The sequence below is a fragment of the Sycon ciliatum genome, chromosome 6 (assembly GCF_964019385.1).
Source record: "Sycon ciliatum chromosome 6, ocSycCili1.1, whole genome shotgun sequence".
Lineage (NCBI taxonomy): Eukaryota > Metazoa > Porifera > Calcarea > Leucosolenida > Sycettidae > Sycon > Sycon ciliatum.
Genome location: NC_088648.1, coordinates 12,213,013 through 12,233,796, shown reverse-complemented (window position 1 = coordinate 12,233,796; position 20,784 = coordinate 12,213,013). Strand labels below are relative to the sequence as shown.

The 20,784-nt window shown below is 46.9% G+C and overlaps 1 protein-coding gene across 2 annotated transcripts in view; it reads left to right on the top strand.

The window, feature by feature from the left end:
* Nucleotides 1-153: 153 nt before the first annotated feature.
* The window catches only part of LOC135819383 (supervillin-like), a 23,886-nt gene continuing 3,255 nt past the window's right edge, over nucleotides 154-20,784 (top strand). Inside the window, exons 1-18 of one of the 2 annotated variants that reach the window (XM_065332584.1) lie at nucleotides 154-622; nucleotides 1,618-3,176; nucleotides 5,904-6,021; nucleotides 7,058-7,250; nucleotides 7,684-7,826; nucleotides 8,314-8,464; nucleotides 9,381-9,529; nucleotides 10,541-10,828; nucleotides 13,282-13,728; nucleotides 14,133-14,209; nucleotides 14,547-14,575; nucleotides 15,501-15,573; nucleotides 16,147-16,284; nucleotides 16,604-16,737; nucleotides 17,596-17,754; nucleotides 18,351-18,503; nucleotides 18,962-19,089; nucleotides 19,300-19,361. In XM_065332584.1, coding sequence (XP_065188656.1) covers nucleotides 581-622; nucleotides 1,618-3,176; nucleotides 5,904-6,021; nucleotides 7,058-7,250; nucleotides 7,684-7,826; nucleotides 8,314-8,464; nucleotides 9,381-9,529; nucleotides 10,541-10,828; nucleotides 13,282-13,728; nucleotides 14,133-14,209; nucleotides 14,547-14,575; nucleotides 15,501-15,573; nucleotides 16,147-16,284; nucleotides 16,604-16,737; nucleotides 17,596-17,754; nucleotides 18,351-18,503; nucleotides 18,962-19,089; nucleotides 19,300-19,361 — 4,043 coding nt within the window. In that variant the 5' untranslated portion in view covers nucleotides 154-580. Of the gene's footprint in view, nucleotides 623-644; nucleotides 3,177-5,903; nucleotides 6,022-7,057; nucleotides 7,251-7,683; nucleotides 7,827-8,313; nucleotides 8,465-9,380; nucleotides 9,530-10,540; nucleotides 10,829-13,281; nucleotides 13,729-14,132; nucleotides 14,210-14,546; nucleotides 14,576-15,500; nucleotides 15,574-16,146; nucleotides 16,285-16,603; nucleotides 16,738-17,595; nucleotides 17,755-18,350; nucleotides 18,504-18,961; nucleotides 19,090-19,299; nucleotides 19,362-20,784 lie in introns of those variants that run through there. The other variant, XM_065332583.1, reaches the window with a different exon arrangement.

The following is a 20,784-nucleotide window of genomic DNA, read 5'->3' as shown; positions in this document are numbered from 1 at the left end:
TGGGATCAGTCGCGGCCACCTACTGTGACCTAGTACAGTCCTACACCACTACAGACTGTCAGTAGCTGCTTATTCAGGAGCTTGTACTTTGTAGTTGTACAGATGTAGTGCATGATACACCTGAGGCTGAGCTTCCACACCCTTTTTCCTTCGTTGCCGTTGACCATGGTTGACCGTGGCTGACTGTGATTGACTACATGACTGTAGACTTCCTAGCCCAGATCCTTGCAACTACTTGCAAGGCTTCCTACTCGACTATCCCACCACTGGGCTTTGGGACAGTAGGCTTGAAGTGAAGACTGCTGCTGCTGCTGCTTCACAGCTATCAGGTACGGTGGGTCGGGTAGGAGTATCGCCGCAGGAGCGGTAGAAGCACGCCATCGCAAATCACAGGTGGAATAACTAATGGAGAAATCTGCCGTTGCTCTGCGAGCAGAGTTTCGTGGAGAATTCTGCTTGCGCCGTGGATCCTCCTGCAGCCATTACTCTACTGCAGCTACGGAGTATGACTGAGTGCGGTACGCCGCTAGTGCAAACCCTTTGACAGCAGTGGACACAACTGTTGGACGCAGCCGTCACAATGAAGCCTGCTGCTTCGCGAAGTAGGAGAACACGACCCAAGGTACATTCTATTCTTTCTCGTTGCATGCTCGAGTCTTATCACTTCTTGGCCGTCGTCCTTTGACTTTGTGCTCTCAAAATACCGAGTACTGTACATGTTGCGCAGAAACTATGCGGCGGTGCATGTAGTGCTGCTGCATCTGTGCGACAAATAACCCCGTAGCCGGTAAAGTAAGTAAGTTTTGCCCTTCCTTCAGTTCTTGAACAGAGTACTACTCGTACATCTACGAGTCTCAAAAATTCTTTCAGTTCTGTTCAAGTCCCTCCGCGGTATCCAGACCACTGGGGCGACGGGCGGTAGCTCGAGTGTGATAGGCCAAATAATTAATTTGCAAACAGCAATGGGAATTATGGATATGCCGGAAAGCCGTCCAAATAATTGTGATTTGCAGGGTCGGATATGGGATGATTCCGGAAATGTAGCATAGCTATTCGCGCGATTCGACGCTGAAGTAAAAGTGAAATGGATGTGCGTAGCGCAGCGAATCATGCAAACACCAAATGCAGCGGGCGGAGCTGGCATGCAGATTGCACCGTACGAAATAAAAGCGTAGTGGCTGTTTTTCTAGCGCTAGCGAGAGGTTTCGTGATCACGTACTTCGTAAAAAGTACGAGCAAGCCCTCAAACTGCACCGGACTTGTCTCCTCTGCACTCTGCGCTCCTTGAGCTATTCTGTTGTCTGATTTGGTGCACTCTTCGTACACGACTACAGTTCGTAAAAAGAGCACTCTTGTTTATACGGATTCTGGAGGACGAACTAACTTACTTGTTTAGACAGAAGAGGTCCCTCTCCTATCTTCTCCCACTGTCAGAGTGGAGTTGTAGTTTCATTTTAGGGTTACTAGTTTAGAAGATAGGTAGAATCTGATTATGAAGAGATAGCTTGGCCATCATCAGGTCAATTTGTTTTGTCGTCTGCAAATTTATTCTGAAGTGCCTGAGAAATGTCTGTAGCGAAACGTCAACCTGGCAAATTGTCTGCTCTTGTTGCTCAGTACGAGACGCTGGAGAAGGATAAGCACTGTGGTGGAGCAAGGGTGAGATCGGCCTCCTCTCCGGTAGACCCGAAAACTGCAGGATCAACGGCCTCGAGTGCTGCAAGTAGATACGGCCAGTTAGCTGAAAAGAAATCATCTCCTCTTGCCTCCGGTGCTGGTTCTGTGCGCAGGCTAGTAGTAGCAGAGAATGGATCATCGAAGTCCGAAGGGGGACACAGAAGCGTCTCAAAAGTGACGTCTTTGTCAATCAAAGAACGAATGTCAAAGTTTGACTCTAAAAAGGACACTGCACTGTCTACAGAATCTAGAAGTTCACTGGTTCGAAAGGTTTCAGCTCCAAAGTCGTCTCAGATCCAGCAAGCAATGCATCGCTTTGAAGAGCGAAGGGACAGCACACCTCTGTCAAATCCAGGGGATATTATTGGAGATAAACTGTGTGGAGATGTAGACTCCGCACGATCGTCGATCTCTGGTCCGTCGAGTACCGCTGCAAGAGCTAAAGATGATGACACCAGTACGTCGACCGGGAACAGTACTGCATGTGAAAGTTCTGATGTTGCGGTAGCATCTCAAGGTGACAGTACTCCAGAAGTCAAAACTAACCTATCCCGCTCCAAGGATGATGAGATTCCCAGGAAAGACGGAAGCCGAGGGTCAGCCCGTACACAATCTTCCCCAACCACGAAGCGGGGGTCTTCTGGCAATGCTAGCACAGTTTCAACCAGGAGAGACTCTACCGAGGCCTCAGCATCATCAAGGTTGCGGAGGGACTCTACCGAGGCCTCAGCATCATCAAGGTTGCGGAGAGACTCTACTGAGGCCTCAGCATCATCAAGGTTGCGGAGAGACTCTACTGAGGCCTCAGCATCATCAAGGTTGCGGAGAGACTCTACCGAGGCCTCAGCATCATCAAGGTTGCGGAGAAAGTCGTCAGATGCTGGATCAGATGGCAAGAAGGCAACTTCAAGCAGCAGTGATGTTTCTCGGAAAGACTCAGTTGGTGCTGCATCACCTTCATCGAGGAGGCCAAGGAAGACCTCGTCAGCTGGCTCGCCTGCTACGTCGTCACCTCCAGCAAGCAAAAGGTATACTCCAGGTACCTCTAGCAGCTTGGCGAAGAAAGACTCCATAACGTCAGCGCCAGCATCATCGCCATCATCTGTTCGCAAGAGATCAAGTGATGCGGCGGCATCACCTTTGTCTGGTGCACGACGTAAGCCATCAACGGATTCAACTTCATCTACCGAGTCTGCACTAAAACGCAAACAGTCCACAACACCATCAGCATCATCGTCCACCTCTTCACGCCGTGGATCTAAGACCCAAAGTGATGTTGCATCTTCAGCTTCAGGACCTGTGCGAAGAAGGAAATCCTCAGTGAGTGAAAGTGCGTCTTCTACACGCTCAACTGCCAATGCTGATGTGCCGCGCAAGACACGGGATGGCTCCCAGTCACCCTCTTCCAGCAGGTCTGGCCGTTCATCCCCAGCTCAACGTCGCAGGTCATCAGCAGCAAGTTCGGACATGTCCTTTGATGACCTGAAAGTCCAACCAAGGTGAGAACACTTCTAATGGTATTCCTTACTTGCCTTGTCTACAATACTACTGTTATGACAGTAACTGTACTTGGCCACAGTTTCAGAGCGGTGTGCCCTTGGCATTATGTGTGGGTGGGTGGGCATGTGGTGAGGCATCCGTTTGTATGTGTGAGTGCGTATGCGTGTGGATGTTGAGTGTAATGCGCACATGCGATGTATTGTGACAGACCCAAAGGACATTGCTTCACTATTGTTGGTTTACAGCTTACAGACCACTGGAGCTTTGTACTAAGTAGGCATAGCTGTAGTCACTAGTGTAAACCCGTTGCTGCCAGGTTGGCACCATTTTCTCTGCGCTGATTAGTCCACAAAGAACAAAAGAGTTCTGTCCGCCAATTGAGCACATGGGGTCGCTGTTGCACGTTATGCAACAGAAGTTCCTATTCTAGTCCTCATATTTGATGTTGTGCCCTGTGCTTGAAAAGACAGCTTTGTGTCTCTATGCATACCATGTGCTGCTGTATAGTACTCCCTGTGGTTGAAAACAAAGACAGAAGAACAGAGCAATGATAGTCCTTATGCACATTGTACAGATGTACGAAGTTCTGTACTAGGGCCGTAGGTGTGTACATACCCGGTTGGGTGTTCATTGTGTGCTATACATGCGCGTTTGACCCATTTAGCCTCACAATTCATGGCAAACGATCACTTTTCAAGCCTTCTTCACTTTGGGATTGAACTAACGACTAGCTAGATCTCTGCCGGAAAAAGATTTCGTATGAAATGCCTTCATGGCCCATTTCATAGTGGAAATAGCAGTAAACACAATAGGGTCCTGCACATTCAACACCCAACCGGGTCTACGGGATTCCACAAGATTATACGGGATTTCGTGCATCTGTACAATGTGCATAAGGCCTATTGCACTGACCCAAGATAGAAGGAGTGGAGTTAGCAATACATTGGCATTTGGCAGACCTACCTTACCTTGGAGCACCATGAAATGGCGTGTCACTATTCCTCAACTGTTCTAAACTTGGACTCGTCTAGTAGGCTAGAATGCATGGGGATATTGCTTATTGCTCGCTTGTCCTTGCTTCCATTTCTGAGTATACATTTTATATTTGGGATGGGTGTGCAACAATGTCCATTGTCCTGGCTCCTTTTTGTGTACACATCCACTGCCCTAAAACTAGCCATATATGGTGGAAGATAGGTTGTGACAATGTGGAGAACCCCCTGCGGAGATGTTCTTGACTACTATCTGATCCTGTTAGTAGGTCCTTGGTCTGCATGACGGGGATGTCGATGAACTGGTTGGACAGTTGTTGTGGCCTGGTTCAACCCATTTTTTAGGAAGAGACTGGCCGAGTTGGTCATGTCCCATCATGTATCCAACCAGTTCATATGTGCAGACTGAGACCAACCGGATACGATTGTAATCAGGAGCAGGTTGTCCTTTGCCTCATCACCAAGCTACCTTGTTTCATAGCTACCGTTGTGAATATCGATCATCCGATCACCACTGGGTAGAGACCCCTAGCCATGCGTTTGGATATGGTCAATGTTCTCGAAAAGGAAATATCAGACGCACATATTTTATGCTTCCATTTGGGACCACATGCACACATTATGTCAGTCAGAAATGTATGTGTACATGAACTGTATGTGTACATGTGTACACATACAGTTCATGTAATATTGCGTGCCTGTATCGTATTGAAAACCTCCTGTTGTACCAGATTGCATTGACCTAAAATAATGTCGCTACATGAATGTAAACACAAGACGCACATATGTTATGCTTCCATTTGGGACCACATGCACACATTATGTCAGTCAGAAATGTATGTGTACATGACCTGTATGTGTACATGAACTGTATGTGTACATGTGTACACATACAGTTCATGTAATATTGCGTGCCTGTATCGTATTGAAAACCTCCTGTTGTACCAGATTGCATTGACCTAAAATAATGTCGCTACATGAATGTAAACACAAGAATGTGCCATTTCCCTATGTCAAGTGTGTTACCTTATTTTCTCTAATAGAAGCCCAGCCTCCAATAATGACCCAGGGTGAGAGTTGCTTGAAATAATAAGAGCACAGTCTCTAACAGTAGCGTGAGCCACAATTGCAGTATGCAACAGGTATATTGACGGCATACTAAACAGGAGTACAGCATGTCAAGCACATATTTGTAAGGAGGTTTTTGGTTTATTGCTTCCGTCCTGGTGCCCATGTTATTGTGAAACATCAGTTATGACAATATCCCTGAGTTTAGGGTTCAGAAAATCAGTATGGATATGGTCAGTTTGTGCCTATGTAGACTACAGTTGCCTTGATAGGGGAGCATTGAAAAAATAAAACCAGTCTCCAATAATAGCACAGTCTCTAATAGTAGCGCGGGTAGATCCGTTACTGAAATAATAAGAACCCCGGGCTCTTATTATATGCACTCTCAAACCGATTCCAAGTTATCAATTGGTCGGATAAGTAATCTCTAGATAATTGATGTTCAACTATAGCAAGCAAAATAGGTCCTAAATAACGAAATAGACATATTGTGCGCATTAGCTAGTTGTTTCACCCATGGCCCCTAGTTTTATTGTGTACCCGTGCTACCATTTACTTCCAATAAGTAAGACCCCTGCTTTGTACTTGTCTGCTGTGGTGTGTGCAATGTATACATTCCTGTGCTCACTCCTGTGTTCACTCCTGTGCGCTTTCACTTGTGCACAGGCTTGTGTCAGAGCATCAGTCACATCGTATTATGGTTGCTCCTGGTGGCCGACGCAAGGCCACCAAGAACCCTGTCAAGGCACTCCAGGAGCGATCTGATGTTCTGGACGAACTGGAGGTAAGCCGGCTTTTGCAGAGCTGTGTTTTCTCATGCATACTGTGTACAGTGTCAGCTTGGTTTGGCCCACGGCGGATTTTTTTGTTTTTGACGTTCCCTTTTCTCGAGATCATGAGTCATACTGTACAAGACATGCGCTGCGAGTCTGTGGCCACGTGACCTCGGCAGGGTTTCTCTCAACTTGCACTACGAGTGCGGTAAAGATTTGCAGAAACGGGAGAAACAGTTATAACTTTTGTTTTGAAAGCAGCAAAAACACAAACTAGCGATGAAGGTCGTCGTCCAGCGCATGCTTTGTGCGTGCTTTATACGACATGCGTCAAGTGTTCTGAAAAGGTGGCGTCAACAAATTATTCCGCCATAGACCAGACCAGCTGCAGAGTTGCACACTCTTCTTTATTTTACTCTTGGTGCAGTGGATAGTGTTACGTTATGTTACGCAGGGGTAGGATGTAAGGTTCAGTGCTGGACTGGTGTACATGTATGTACCTGTGTGGGTGGTGTACATGTACATGGCTCGTGATCATCTATTCTGCCTTCTGTATGTATATGCACTATGTGCACTGTTGTGTAAGTGTGGAATTTAGGATCTACGGTTTGAGAGGTAGTACTTTAATTCATGGCATCATTTGGACATCTGACGCCTGATCATGGGGTGGTGGCGTCCCACGGAAGCGGAAAGGTGGTTCTTGACCAGGGAGTAGTACGACTCTTTGTTCTTGACCTGCCCGGTACGCGAATCCCGTCGAATTTTCATTTTTTATTTATTTGGACATGAGAACCTCAGAATGCTTTTTTGAATGATCTGGCCAACCGACATAAATCAATCTTCCGGGGTAACACCGAGGTTGTCAGGTGTTATTTTGCAGGCCATTTGTTGTTCTTGACACTTTCTGTGTGTTTGTGTGCATTGTGACTTTCACACCTTGTGTTAACCTACTTGAGCTGGCTCTGCAGTGTTCAACTGAACTTGGTGCTTTCATTTGTTGCTGTGCACGTTCACGTTGTTCTTGTTGTTTGTCTTGTCTCGTTATAGCCTGCTCCGGCAGAGTCAGTTGGTAAGCAAGTCTTCTCCAAGAGTGCTCAGCTTGCTGGTATGAACATTTCCATGGCTGCTGGTGCTCTGGCTGGCTTGGCCGCCAAGGAGAATGTCGGTGCTGTCAAGTTGACGTCCGTTACTGATGTCAATGCTATAGTATGGCCGAAGAAGCTCTTGATCCACATCAAAGGTAAGCTGGCCACTGGTCATATCGGCATGTGATTGTCTTTTGTGTACAATGTTTCTCTTTTCTGTCCAACTTATTGTCACTGGATCTCTTGCGAATGAAGTCTAATTTGTACTGTACTTACTTGAAGTATCCAGTTCTTTAAAATGCCAATCTACTAGTAACTGACTCTCTCTCTCTCTCCCTCTCTCTCTCTCTCCCTCTCTGTCTCTCTCTCTCTCTCTCTCTCTCTCTCTCTCTCTCTCTCTCTCTCTCTCACTCACTCTCTCCCTCTCTCACTCTCTCTCTCTCTCACTCTCTCTCTCACTCTCACTTTCCCTCTCTCCCTCTCCCTCCCTCTCTCTTTATCTATCTATCTGGATTTGGTTCTCGATCTCTCTCAAACCGCAACTTATTTCCTTTTTATCACTTTCTTTCTCCTTGTACGCTGTACTAGGACGCCGCTCCCTTCAAACACGCATTGTTGAACCAAACGTCTCATCGATGAACTCTGGCGATAGCTTTATTCTTGTTAATGGTGACAACCGTTCCCTTTTCCAGTTCATCGGAAAGGGAGCTAATGTTGTGGAACGTGCTAAGGTATGCCTCGATGATGATATGTAGATGAGTTTGAAATTCTATGCAGCACGTATGGCAATTTAAGTCCCACTGCTCCTTGCTCCTCTTAGAGTCGTTGACTTGTATTCTTAAAGTCACGATGTGAGCTCTATAAAATTCACGTGTGGCTCTTGATCACAGGCTGTGTGTACATAGAAGTTTTCCACCCGCAACATACTAATAAAAGCCCAGTAATAGCCCAGTCTCCAATAGTGACCCGGGACAAGGGGCCGTTGCCACAGTGATAACTAGCAATGGCAGCACCCGTACTTGCGTCCATGGCTGTCTACATGTCTGTTCTACATGTCTGTTCTACATGTCTGTTCTGCCTATTCTCCTGCGGATGGACGTATGCTTGCTGTCCATATCTATTGTGAAGAGTAGACATACTACCGTGTCATCTAGTAACTGCACGCACACTTCTTGCATGCGTGCTGATGTTTTTGTCTTTTGTTTTTGTTTCATTTAGAGTGCTGACTTAGTTCAGGATATCTTCCATGGTAAAGACTGTGGCTGCAAAGCACCCAAAGTTACTATTGTAGAGGAAGGCAAGATCTCCAGTCAAACTTCAGAAGGCCAATTCTGGAAAGCGCTGACTGGCAAGGATGGCAAACCAGCAGGTAAGCGAGCAGTGAGTGTTGTGACAGTGTATGTTTTCTGCGCTATATTGTACGAATGGACAGCCCGCCCGATAAGATGGCTGGTTGCAATACAAGCCTTGTCTTGATGGTGGGCATTCAGTGCAGGCACCTGTTTTATGTTGATGAGAAGCGTGTACTTGGGGCCATTTAGTTTCAATACATGGCTGATCTTGAAAGGCGGACATGTGGTGCATGAACTTGTATTTATACAGTTGTCGTATATAACAAATAAAGAACAAATAGAGAACTCGGTTTCTGATACTTGTTTAGCTTTGTGGAGTGTCTTTAGGTATTTCACTAGTTTCTTTTCCCAAGCCAATGTTCTATCATGTGTGGATACTGGGCATAATAAATTTGCCAAACTTGGTCCAGTGTCACAACAAACTTCAGTGGAAATTCGCCTAACGTGTACTGTAGGGCCTGCTTTACCATGCTGCTTATACAAACCTACCTGTGCTTACATTGCATTTGAAGTTTTGAATGGCATGCAAATTGATAATTCAAGTGACTGCAGCAATACTCGGAGGTATCTTGTTATATCTAGTCTTTGCAATGAAGTAATGGCTACTGCTCGCTGAAACGTGCAGTGCTCGGCAACTTGACTACACATGTCGATCCATAGCTGTGGTGACTCTGCTTTGGGGCAATTGGCGTTGCTGCCGTTCTCTGTGTGTGTGTGGGGGGGGGGTCCTCTCTCTCTCTCTCTCTCTCTCTCTCTCTCTCTCTCTCTCTCTCTCTCTCTCTCTCTCTCTCTCTCTCTCTCTCTCTCTCTCTCTCTCTCCTCTCTCTCCCTCCCTCCCTCCCTCCCTCTCCTGTGTGATTGTGTTTGTCTTGATCAAGTGTTACCAACTATTCTAACCTGCTTTGTACACCACTATCCTTCCTTATTTTGTAGACTTCCCGGCTGAGGTGGGTGAAGACCTTATTGTGGAAAAGGATCTGATCAAAAAGATAGTAGCTTATGAGATCGTTGATGACAAAGTAGTACTCCGTGATGATCTTAGTGGAAAGTCACTGAAATTTGCAAGCCTGGATCCTGCCAAGGTGAGTGGTGTTAGATTCTTCTACAGTACACTTGTATCTCTCTTATCCATGCTGTCCGTGACCAGCTACAGCCATAACTTGGAAATTTCCGTAACTCTGAGTCTGCGTACCTCTGCATCATGTGTGTTTTGATGGGGAAGTGTCAGAGATCTGGCATATGATGTCACTATTTCTACAATAATTGGCAAGGAGTAGGAATATTTCCACTGAACTTGACTATGTAGTTCCCGTAACCAAGAGTAGATGAACACGAGTGTGCAACTCCGGGATGGGTTGGCCTGCGGCGGAATTTTTTGTTGACGCAATCTTTTCGACGACGCGCGCGCTGGGTGTCTTTTGGAAAGTTTTGCCTCGTGCACTTGGCCGGGCTTTACATTACAAGGTCGGTGCCCAGCACGTGCTCTCACCCGGCTCTGTGGCAAAATGCGCGTTTTCTGAAAAAAGGTGACGTCAACAAAAAATACCGCCTAGGCAGGGATATCTGCAGATTGTGCAGAAGAGATCCAGAGTTGCACACTCTTGTTTATCTACTCTTGCCGTAACTAATTACTTTGACGTCCGGATTAGACAGATATGCGTGTATTCTGTATTGCTAGCTCTGCTATGAGAGAAGGTGACAGTGGCTGTCATTATCATTCACGCCTCTGTTGTTGTTTGTCGCCGTCACCCTTTTCTTCATACTTGCCATGCTTGTAGGTGCTGTACAAATTAACTTTGCATGTGCTGTAGTTGAAAGTAGAGTAGTGTATGTACACCATGGTACACACCACAATATCACTGTCATGTAGGAATGTAGTAGATGCTAGTACACACTAGCACATTATCCCTGTCATGTAGTAGATGCTAGTACACACTAGCACATTATCCCTGTCATGTAGTAGATGCTAGTACACTGTTACACTAGCACATTATCCCTGTCATGTAGTAGATGCTAAGCTGCTAGTGTGCACTATGTCATAGGAATTCTCTCGACGATTCTGTTTTTAATCGTGTGATATGCTGTTGCCGTAGGTGATGATCTTTGACTTTGAGAATGAAGTTGCGTCGTGGACAGGACGCAGAGCTCCACAGTCGATCAGGAAAAACACTGCCAGCCTCACCAAGGACGTGTTTGACCGTGGGTACATTTCCAAAGAAGGTGCCAAGTCAGGAAAGAGTCGTCCGTCCTGGGCCTTGCTCATGAGCTGTAAGGATGGTTCTGAGACTATCTTGTTCCGCTCAAAGTTCTCAGATTGGCCAGATCCGGGCAAGGTGATCAAGACCAGAGCACCAGCTAGCAAAACTACTGCGGCAAAAATGGTATGTTTGTGTTGATCCTTGGCTCATGATGAATGCATGCCAGCCTCTTAGCTCACAAGGTCAGGTTTCATTGAGCAGCACTATTGTTGTGTGCTGTTGCTGATGTTGCTCAATTCAGGTGTTGTCTACTTCATTATATCATTATATGAATTTGGTTGCTCCTACCTGGAACACACACTTCCTGCCGAGCTTGACACTTTACTGAATCATTACTGTCATCCGGAGAACACGAGGAGTTCGCCGCACCTTCGGCAAACCTGCAAGAATGCACCACTCCATGCTTAAAATACACAGTGCTTCGGGAAACTCGGTGCTTTCTTGCAGGATGGCAGTCGTGAGTCAGTCAAGTGTCAAGTTCGATAGGAAGTATGTGTTCCATTTAGGAGCAACTATATTTATTTACAAATTCCGCCAAAGTCGCTACTTCCAAGTTTATTATACTTGGTCCGGCTCATCGCAATTGTCGCTTATCTTTCGCCACTAAGAACAGGAGTTTTTTTTACCGCTCTGTGAAATTTCCAACAGGCATAGTGAGGAAGCATGATACATGAATACTCTCCGCCACAAGAAAAAAATTCAGCAATGGAATCAGGTGAAGCGAGTCGAAGAAAGGAAGCAAGGTAAGCAAAATGCACGAAATAAATCAGCGAAGGAGCGCGTTCTTGCACTCACACTAGTAATACAGGTCCAGAGTTCACTCAACTCTGCATCTCTTGAGCCGCGTCCTTACATGAGCTGACATTTGCTGGTGTCTAGCTGCTGGCGTAGACTGGTAGAGTATCTCTTGCGGCCTGTCGTATGGCATCAATGGGAAAGGAACAGTTGTGGCTGTCACTTCGGTGCTTGAAGGAACCTGGGCAGTGTGACCTGTGTGTCACCACAGTGTGTTTCAACAAAGCCTTCGAATGAGGCATACAGGCCTCTCCAGACAGCTGGCATACGCTCCGCTGGATACGCTGGCCACGACTCTTGTAATGCGGCTGCTAGGTCCACCAAGAGAAGGAACAACCAACACGTCGGGCGCATCGCATCAAAAACACCTTTCTTCTTCAGCATGACCCTCATACTCCTCTGCCGTGCACGCGCGTGCCGGTCACGCTCTCCAGGTCAGGATGTCAGTTTTCCCTGCTACAGTTCCGGTCTTCGGGTCGCTAGCCTGCGCTTGGCTTTTGGCAACACAGACAGTGAATGGCCAGATTCTCACTTTCCAAAAAAGTCGAATACATCGCGATTCAAAGCGCTAGTCGCGATCATTTTTTCTTTGGTGCCTCCTTTGATCTTGCCATCACGACCTCCCAAGCAAAAGTAAGTTAGATATTGTGATTGGACTGGGTTTTACCTGTCAAAAAGTGCGTGGGGGATAAGCGACAATTGCGATGAGCCGGACCAAGCATCATTGATCACACTAAAGGTTCTTGAATAATAGTGAGGCTAAAATATGTTCATTGTCTTAATTCATGGCATCATCAGTAGCACAAGCTATCTAAAAATGACAAGTATCAGCTCAAAACCACCAAAGCATTTCAAGCCCGGGTTATGAGCGTTATTCCTGGAGAATAGCAAGTATGTGTGTAGAATTGTCGAACAAACATGAGCCAATGTATAGAAACTCCCAACGACCAGAAAACCTTGGTAAAAAGTGTGAAAAACCATGCGTCTGTGTTGTTGAAATGTACTTAGGCTATGCATTCCAGTATGCTATGTGTTTAGTGGCGGAAATTCACTGTGTGTGTGTGTGTGTGTGTGTGTGTGTGTGTGTGTGTGTGTGTGTGTGTGTGTGTGTGTGTGTGTGTGTGTGTGTGTGTTAGCTAGTTCGGTTGGTGGGTACACTTATGCCAGATAGTGTTGGGCCTGTTGCCAACGGGCTCGGCTCCTTGAAGGTGTATTGTTGTACCTACCACCTTTGTTGGTTTCAGGGTTCATATACTTTCTATTTGAAGTATACATACCTGCTATTAACCATGGACTGCTTCTGGCTAGATTAACTCTTGTGTAATCAATGGTGCTAGTGAAGCTTATATCAGATCCACTCTGATTTAGCCACCCACACTAGTAGCAAGTGTTACCTTCACTGGGGGCAGGGGTACCTGCAGTTGGATCCCGGGACGGATACCCTGATGCCGTCAATCCTTTTTCTGCACCTTGTCCTCACCCACTTACTGAGGTGTGGTGAGCCCATAAGCGGGATCATTTCAAGTCCACCCTAGTTTGGGGATTTCAGGGGGTGTCGGCCGTTGGGTGGTTCAATGGCCAATTGAGTCATCTTTCCAAGATTCCTTTTGAGTCTCTCTCCCCTCTCCCGGGGAGACCCACGTGACCAGTTTTGGCAGTGAGCAAGTACAAGTGTGTGTGTATGTCTGTGTGTGTGTGTTTGTGTGTGTGTATGCGTGTCTGCGTGTGTGTGTACGCGTGTGCTATGTTGGTTCTTTTGGTGTTTCTCCCTGTATACTCAGAACGGTACCAGTAAATCAGCAGCATCATCAACCGCCGGCTGCGATGGAGTGGCAATGCGTCGTAACTCCGAGCCATACCCTGGCTTAGTGGTGTTGCAGCGCAACCTTGGTCGTGGACACGGTGAAGCACCCAGTGATGATCCTTGCCTGCCTGGTGTTGTTGTCAAAACCGTCTCCGTCAAGAAGTGGCAGGTCAGAGACAACAAGTGCCATGAGGTGAAGGAAGCAGCGTACTCTGATTTCTTTGAGGAGGACGCCTATATTGTACGCTGGGTCTACTCACTCTATGCTGAGAGGTCCAACATCAAGACGGGAATCCAGTCCAAGCAAGTTGGTTCCGATCAGACGGTCTATTTCTTCTGGCAGGGCGCTAACTGTTGTATCAACGAGAAAGGCACAGCTGCCCTTATTGTTGTGGAGCTGTCAGGCAGTGAAGGTGATCCACAGGTATGTTGCAAGCAGTCGCCTTTTCGTGTATGAGTACTTGTATGGCTGCTGCTGCTTTGTCCGCACACACTGCAATGTCTACCGGTAGTCCGGTACCCTCATTCTGCTTGGCTGTTTAGAGATGTACTGTACATATAAAGTGATGCGGTAGAGAGCCCTAGCAGCATCGTGCTGATATCGATGACAATGTGCAGAGTGCAGCACTACCCTAGCTCCACAAGTTGTTAAAATGCTGCTTTTCGCAGCTGGCCGATCCACACAGTTGCGTTGGGGCGTTCTGTCTACATCTGCGCTTTACTCACCGCCCTGCTCTCTTTTCTTCTAGTATTGTGGCAAGATGCCTCTCTCTCTCTCTCTCTCTCTCTCTCTCTCTCTCTCTCTCTCTCTCTCTCTCTCTTCTTTAGATCCGAGTTGCTCAAGGCTCTGAGCCACCAGCATTCCTTCAAATGTTCAACGGAGCCATGACTATCCACTGTGGAAGGTAATGTTGCATTGATTTTAGTCTCTGTGTCAGTTAGCTAGTTCGATTGCGAGCCGAAACTAGCAGTTTTGACTCCCAGCATTGCAAGGATCGAAAATCCATCAACCACATGTTTAAAGTGTAAGTGACATGTCTCCTTCATTCATTCTGCTGTGCTGTAAGAGACATGTCTCTCTCCCTCATGCTGCTGTGTGTAGCGAGTGGGTCTCTTGGGAATCCTGCAGCCTCCCAGCCTCTGTTTATCCTTTGAAGTGCAATGTTCCTAATTGAACTTTAGAGGCTGCGCAATCATCACTTTGCTGCCGTTCCTTTGTTTACTGTATGTGTGTTATTGCAGTTCCAAGGGAGACACCGACACCGCCTCAGGTAAATCTAGGGTTTGAATGTGTATTTATTGTACTGGTACGTGATACACGCTCGCCACCAGTGGATCATACCCCATCACGTTCATCCATTGTAAGACCCGCTCCCCATGCACATCCGCCTGCCAAACCGACAGGGATAGCCCAATCGCAAATAACTTGCAGCTCGTGCTACACTCACAACTGACCAATCGCAGACATTGAGCAATGCGATGTGTACTATACGCTAGGTTCATGAGTTGCTTGACATGTGCATGTATATCTGTACAAGTTGTACCCCGCTACGCGGATGCTAGAGACCTGTATTGCTATGTGGGTGGGTGCGCGAGCGCGTGCTTGCGGGGTTATTTGCCTGCTTGTCGTAAGTATGTTACAGCAACAAGATTGCCCGCTGTTGGTGACCAGTGGTAGTATAGCATCAAAATCAGCTCCTCTCTAAATTGAGCACTGCTGCTACAGTCAGCCTTGTGATCAACAACTTGGGGTATAGCAACAACTCACAGATAGCGACACTATGCTCAGACTTACTGCATACTTGAATTACTTTCAACCTTGCGAGTGCATGTATCAACACTTTTCTCATGCCTCATCGAGGTTCATTATTCACAAGGTTGACTGTACCAACGGTACTGAGAGGCACATGTACAGTTGTGGCCAAAGAAATCCAGGCCACGGGCCGAAAGCAGCGCCAAGTCTCATGCGGCGCCTGCCACCCTCTGATCAGTTCTGGGAACGTGCATGATGTAATTGAAATGGAAACGTTACGCTACTTTTGCCTCTCGGGTTCGATTTCTTTGGCCACGACTGTACATATACATACATTGGTACCTTTGCTGGGGTAGCTATTACCTCTGTAGTTGCATCTGGCTGGCCACATGAATCATGGTTGTGTGCATATGCGTATGTCTGTTGCATATGTCACACTGCAGATGTCCGCTTGTACGCAGTGCATGGACTTGTGGAGGCCGAATGTCATCTGGATGAATTGCCCGGTCCTATCGAGTATGTTGTGTTTACATTATTTATCCTGTTTGTTGTGATTGCTACGCATTCCATTTGCTTGGTCAGTATATTTTGGATGGTGGCACTTCAAGCACGCACCTTGGCCAATGGCTGCCTCCCAAATGCTGGATGTAGGTCAATGGCATGGGCTGTAAGCAAGGCCTCCTGTATGTCTCTGTCCCTCTGCTATTGGTCCAGCTTCTAGCTGGCCTCGCAAATTGCCTCTTGCCTCTTGCTTCTGTAGTTCAATGATCGGAGAGTGGAACAGCGTTTTGCGGGCCGGTCGTAGCAATGGACTGGATTACAGTTTTATTGAAGCGTTATAGTAAGGGATGGGGGCTGTCTTTTCATGGAACCGGAAAAGTTACTATGCTCTGCAAAATGTTCTGCTGTAATTCCTGTTAGTCTCCCATGGTGTGTGTGCGTGCGCGCGTGCTCATGTGTGCGTGTGCGCTCGTCTGTGCGTGTGCGCTCGTGTGTGCGTGTGCGCTCGTCTGTGCGTGTGCGCTCGTCTGTGCTCGTGTGTGTGTGTGTGTGTGCTCGTGTGTATGTGTATGTTCTATACTGTTGCAGCCATACATCATTGCGCAGCCGCCACTCTGCAGTCCTTGTGGACTCTAAGAGATCGCAGGTCTATGTCTGGCATGGCAAATCCTCCAGCAAGACTGTCAAAGCACGTGCTTATGAAGCTGCCACCAAACTTGCATCTAGGTATGTTCTGCACATCATGAACACATGGAAGTTGTCGTTGCACCAGTAATGTAATCGTGATGGTATAAATATGGCATGCTAGACAAGACAGTCTTGAATGCTGGTGTCGCTGAACATGATACGATGGCGCTGAGTAAGAGAATCTTGAAGGCAGTGTTATGTGCTATGCATTTACAGTGTACACACACACGCGTGCGTGCGCACATACACACAGGTTCATGTTTGTGCAGTGCTATCTGCATCTCTTTGTGTTCATGTGCACCCGGTGGATGATGTTAGTGTATTTCTTGCTTGCCGGTGTCCCCCATCACACCTTCAGGCAAACGTCTGACAACACCTATGCCATCTGTACTGACGACAAGGACATAATAGAGCTTGATCAAGGTGATTCATGTGCACGTCTGGAGCGCTTAGTGGATGGCTTCAGTACATCTGCAAAGTTTTGGGATAATGGTAAGATCTTGATGAAAATTAGACCCCTAGTATCTGCGTTAGTAGTCCGCTGTTGTTGTTGTTGTTTTTTGTCTGCATGATGATGTGAATATGGCAAAGCCAGCTATCCCGGTGGCTGGTGTGGATCCAATGCCGACCAGTCTACAGTAGATGTGCTGTAGTATTGGCCGGCCAAACTTGTCCATCGGGATTCGAGGGGATTGTGGATGTAGCCCAGCTTGCTTTTCCTGGTGATCCTGTGAAGCAAGAAAAATTTAACTATCAACTCACATCCAAGCTCTGTGGGGATTTTCAAGCCTTGATGAATGGCTGACACGAAGCTGTCTCTTTAGTACACTGTACTGTACATGGATGCAGCTAATGGGGTTTCTCGGCACTTGTGCCATTGGTTGTGAGACTTATCCACTCGCCCCCACTGTTAGGCGCTGCATCTGCCGCTAGTGTTTACCAGGTGTTAGCGGCCGTCGTGAGTTCCCTTCGGGAACAGTCACGATAAGTAACTCTTTTTTTACTGTATGAATGCTGATTTTGCATGTTACCCTAACCCTTTCCGGGTTTATGACCAGTTCAGTATAACTCCCCTAATACGGCCGTCTACCAGGCACCTTTCTCACCCATCAGTCACAAAATTGGCTTTCAGCGAAAACGGCTGCTGGTGACAGTCAATTTTTTCCTCGGACTTTTTTCCCTTTTCCATTCTGTCAACAAATGAATGAAGTAAACGCATGATGATGATGATGTAAGTGCTTCACCTCTCTACTGTTACAGTCCTCTACAGAATTGGTGTAATGTTTCTTGCTGGTTGCTTTTGTTGCTGGTGCTGTTCTTGTTGCTCTTGTTGCTCTTGTTGTTGTCCAGGTCTTGTCCTTGGTGGCTGTTCTGCACCCCGTGTATTCACATTCGGTAGTTCAAGTGGTTCTTTCAAGTACTCGGCACAGCTACGCCAGTGGCGTAAGGATGACCTGCCGATTGCTTATCCAGCACCTCAGTCCGTCTTCTATCATGACAATCAGCCAGGTTAGTCTCAGCTAGTATTAATTTTCATCCCTAATTTTTAATATGCTTGCCAACAGCTGCTGTGCTGCTGATGACGGTGCTGGTGCTAATGCTGCTTATGTTGCTGTTGTTGTTGCTGCTGCTGCCGATGATGATGATGATGATGATGATGATGGCAGATGCTGCTGCTGCTGCGGTTACTGCTGCTGCGGTTGCTGTTGCTGTTTTTGAATTCTTTATTATCACGATGACACCATCGCCAATAAGAGTGTTGATGCTGCTGTTGTTTCTGTTGCTGTTGCTGCTGCTGCTGCTGGTGGTGGTATTGCTGTTGCTGCTGCTGCTGCTGCTGCTGCTGCTGCTGCTGTTGCTGATGATGGTGCTGCTAGTGGTGCTTGTGGTGCTAATGCTGCGGATACTGCTGTTGTTGCTGATGTTGCTGCTGCTGCTAGTGGTGATGATGGTGCTAGCCGTGCTGCTGCTGTTGCTGCTGCTGCTGCTGATGATGATGATGGTGCTTGTGGTGGTGGTTCTAGGTGTCTGGCTGGTATGCATCGACTCTGTTCTTTTCTTCTCATTCCTCCCTCTCTCTATTGTTGTGTTTCTGGTGCTCTCAGCTGTTGGCTTCTTTGAAGCTGGCAATGAGCTGTTCATCTGGTGTGGTTGGATGCGGGAGCAAGGTGAGGATGACCGCACCATTGGCAGTGTCAAGTCTAAGTGGATGGACACGAAGAAGCGTGCATTTCAAACAGCCAAGTCCTACCTTGCTGGTAAGCCCTCTCCTCATCCTCATCCCCCTGTTTACTGACACTGATATAATGATTGTCTTCAATGTTGATGTGGTGCCGCACAAAGGCCATGTCACTGTAGGGAATAGGATTAAAGCCGCTTTGGTTGGTCTGATTTCCTCCTTCTTACTGCATCGGATGCATGGGTGTTGATATCGCTCCTATGGATGGGAGAACTCAGCCAGTCTGGCTATCACACCAGCCATGATTCTAATTTGCTCGCATGCTGTTTAAGATTAGGTTCTTTTGGGTGGCTGAATATGGGTGCAATGTGATTGTCATCATCTTCTGCATCGTGTTAGAGATGTTGTGACACTATAGTTGTCATCATTGTCATCTCCAGCGCCATGAGAAATACCTCTTGTACAGGCAATCGTAAGATTGGGACGCAATGCAGTTGTTGTTGTTGCTGTTGCTGCTGCTGCCGTTTATTTGTTCAGATATGAAGAAGGACGGTTTATCGGGCTGCCATGCTACTGTTATCACTGCTGGTTATGAGCCTGACTCATTCCGCTCCTTGTTCTTACACTGGGAGACGGATGAAGAAGCAGTACAGGCTGTTGAAAAGGTAGTCTGGTTTGCTCTCTTGCAGTTCTCTCTCACACTCTCTCTCTCTTGTTTTCACACCCTTGCTATTTCCGCCATTCACATGCTTTCCATCCTCTCTTTTTTACACGTTTGTTCCTGCCGATGTTGATGTTGTTCTGCATATACCGGTATTTAAATCATTTTATGTGTGATGGCGCTTTGGCCGTACTGGATTGTTTGTGTTCGGCAGGTTCGACCTTGTTCGCAACTGGAGCCAATTGATCTGGAGGAAGAGTTGGAGACTATGGCTGGGTGAGTTTGCTCAGCCCAAATACTGAATTGTGATCAGTAGGGGTGAAACGATTAGTTCGAATATTCGTTCGAAATTTTCAAACGAGCGAGTATTCGAAATTTTGCACTCAATGTTTTTTTTTTTTTTTTGTATTGGCATTCTAATTTTCAAAAAACTTGTGTTGGACCGCTCATCCACTGGTATGAATGTGTTATGTATGCCTTTGAGTCAGTATTTTATGACTTGGACGATGCGATCACCACGGCAAGTTACGTTAGTTTGTTATGAGATAATGAAAGCACTGATGAAAATCGTTACTTTACACTCTGTACAAGACGTTGGCGACTTTTGTTCTATGTTCACAGACCATTTCTCCCGGATTGGTCGAGAACTCACAAATCTAGCGCTTTTGAATTTTGATAAAATACTCGAAATAATCGGATACTCGATCGAATATTATGAATGAGTGATCAATTGGTCAAAATAGATACTCGTTTCACCCCTAGTGATCAGTGTACATGTAGTATAAGGTCGCCTTGGGACTTTAGTGTAAAAGAAGGGCACGACTTATATTCGGTGAAATACGGTATTCGAAGCTGACCACTGTACACGACCGCGCATCAGACAGACATTGGGTTAACGTAAAAGAAAATTCAGACCGCCGTTCGTGTCTTGCACTGGACAAATTTCTCTGCTGTTACCACTAGTAACCTCAGCTGGATATCTCGGAGTGCTCCTCGACTGCTTCCATAAGAAGCGTATTCTCGAGCCTGAGTGTAACGTCAGGGGTATGGGGTCCAGCCACACACTGGGCGCCAATGTAAAGTTAGCTCACAGCACACTAAACAGCAACAGGATGATAATAATAGTCGAAGAGATCATTCTCGTTATGCTACAAAAGAGAGAGAAAATGTTCAGTCATAATAGGTGTGAGATTGAGCTATATATGGGTAGCTATGGCAAATATGGATGAGTGTGCATATGCAGCTACCTGGGCCTGTGCAGCGGGACTTGGGGAACAATACAGGGATGCAGGATGGTGGAAGGGGGAGGGGAGGGGTGTGGCTTTGGCAAATATGGATGAGATGTGCATATGCAGCTACCTGGGCCAGTGCAGCAGGACATGAGGTACAATGGGGGGGGGGGGGGGGGGAGAGATACTTGAAGCTATGACCTATGCATATATGGGTGTGGAGTGATATGACTGTATTTGGGGATAGGCACGCAGGAGCTATGTGTACGGAGTGACCAGGGTGCGGGGTGTATGCAGCGGAATGGGGTACAGATTGAGTCAGGTGCATGGGATCACGAGAGTATATGGCATCTGCCGGGAAAGGAATGTGTGGAAACCCTGCACAGGAACTGGCCTGCTGGGGACCTTGCAATGAAAGTCTGTATCTTTAGAACTTCCGTTGTACTCAAGAATCTTTGGCTCAAACGTTA